At 71.0% G+C, this 1,508-nt stretch overlaps 2 protein-coding genes across 2 annotated transcripts in view; one reads left to right on the top strand and one right to left on the bottom strand.

The window, feature by feature from the left end:
• Positions 1-11: 11 nt before the first annotated feature.
• Positions 12-383, top strand: MNEG_6209 (hypothetical protein; the record flags this gene model as incomplete). The annotated part of the gene is made up of 1 exon (XM_014045320.1): positions 12-383. A coding segment is annotated over one exon (372 nt), but the record flags the coding sequence as incomplete, so codon positions are not given.
• Positions 384-1,018: 635 nt separating this feature from the next.
• The window catches only part of MNEG_6208 (plastid ribosomal protein S20), a gene marked incomplete at both ends in the record, with an annotated part of 2,014 nt that continues 1,524 nt past the window's right edge, over positions 1,019-1,508 (bottom strand). The window contains 2 exons of the mRNA XM_014045319.1: positions 1,019-1,126; positions 1,400-1,495. Coding sequence (XP_013900773.1) covers positions 1,019-1,126; positions 1,400-1,495 — 204 coding nt within the window. The remainder of the gene's footprint in view (positions 1,127-1,399; positions 1,496-1,508) is intronic.

The following is a 1,508-nucleotide window of genomic DNA, read 5'->3' as shown; positions in this document are numbered from 1 at the left end:
CGCGCGGGCAGCGCCGGCGCGGGCGCGGGCGCGGGCGCGGCGGCGTCCGCCAAGGCCAGGGCCGCCGCCGCGGCGCTGCGGCCGGCGCCGTCCTTGCAGCAGCAGATGAAGCAGCTGATGGCGGCGGAGGCCTCCCTGACAACCTCCTCCTCCGCGGCGGGCTCTGGCGGCGGCAGCGGCGGTCAAGATCACTCCGCGGCGGTCCAGATCACGGCGCGCGATCTGATCGCCGTGCTGGAGCGGGACCCGCTGTACTGCAGGAGCGCTCAGCTGTTCAGGCTGCACGCAACAGGGGAGCTGCCCGGGAGGGAGGGCGCCGGCGGGGGGGACGGGCAGCGGTAGCGCGGCGCACTTGCGGCGGCGGCGGCAGCAGCGAACATAGCGTCGCCAGACCTGCAGGGTGTGCTGGCCTTGCTTGCCGATCGGAATCGAGTTGTTTTCAAGCCCCCGCTGATGTAAGCCCGCGTCTATCATGTGAGCCTATGTCCATGACGCTATATGCAGCGTTGCACACAGCGTGCGCTCTGTCGGGCCGGTCGCCACACTGCACACGCCACCTCAGCACCAGCTGCCAGCGGAGGCTCCTTCTGAGGGGCGCCCCTTGCCCGCCGCCCTGGCCCCCGGCTGGCTCGCCCCCTGCCGGCTGTGGCGCGGCTGGTGCAGCGTCGCACGCGCATTGAGGCGACGAGGTTGGCGCCAGCGCGCCTCTCCTCAACCGTTCACTGCGGCGCAAGCTGTCTCGTGGGCGGGCTCTTACTGGCATCCGCTCTTTCCCATCGTGCCGTTGCTCATCAGCACGCGCATGTGTGTGTATGTGTGTGTGTGTGTGTGTGTGTATGTGTGTCCATTGGGTGCGTTGAACGTTACTCAATTCAGTAACACAGAGCATTCAAAGAGGAGAGTCAAAACCCCACCAAAACCGCTGCCGCTCCCGCCGCTGCTGCATGCCGCCGCCGCCGCCATTGCCCCGCCAGCGAGCCTCCACTGGCGAAGCGGCCGGCCGGCCGGACGGGGCCGCTCAGTTGGCGGCGCCGGCGGCCTTGGCCTTGGCGGCCTGCACGCGCTGGTAGAAGGCGAAGCCGGGGTGCTCGGGGGCCGGGGTGTAGAGGCCCGCGCTGATGAGCACCTGGGGGGTGTGGATAGGGCGGCGCGCCAGGGGCGGGGCGCGGCGGGTTGCGAGAGGGGTTGAGGCAGCCGCTCAGCCGGTGCCGGTGTTGAACAGTGAGGGGGCGCGAGAGAGAGACAGGACGGCCGGGCCCAGATCAGCAACCCTGTCAGAACAACGCGGGCACAAGGAGGGCGTGCGCTGGCGGGCGCACCGAGGCGCGCATGTGAGGCGGCGCCGGCCGGGCCTCGCCGCGCCGGCTGCACTGCGCCGCGCCGCGCATGGCCCGCGCACCTGCTGCTTGTGCCTCGCGACGCGCGCCTTGCGGCGGGCGGCGGTGTTGGCGTGGATGATGCCCTTGACGGCCGCTGTGTCGATCTCCTTGTAGGCCTCAGCCACCAGC

Source organism: Monoraphidium neglectum (genome assembly GCF_000611645.1).
Source record: "Monoraphidium neglectum strain SAG 48.87 unplaced genomic scaffold scaffold00989, whole genome shotgun sequence".
NCBI lineage: Eukaryota > Viridiplantae > Chlorophyta > Chlorophyceae > Sphaeropleales > Selenastraceae > Monoraphidium > Monoraphidium neglectum.
The sequence above is the reverse complement of the archived record's forward strand: the minus strand, read 5'-3'. Positions and strand labels throughout refer to the sequence as shown.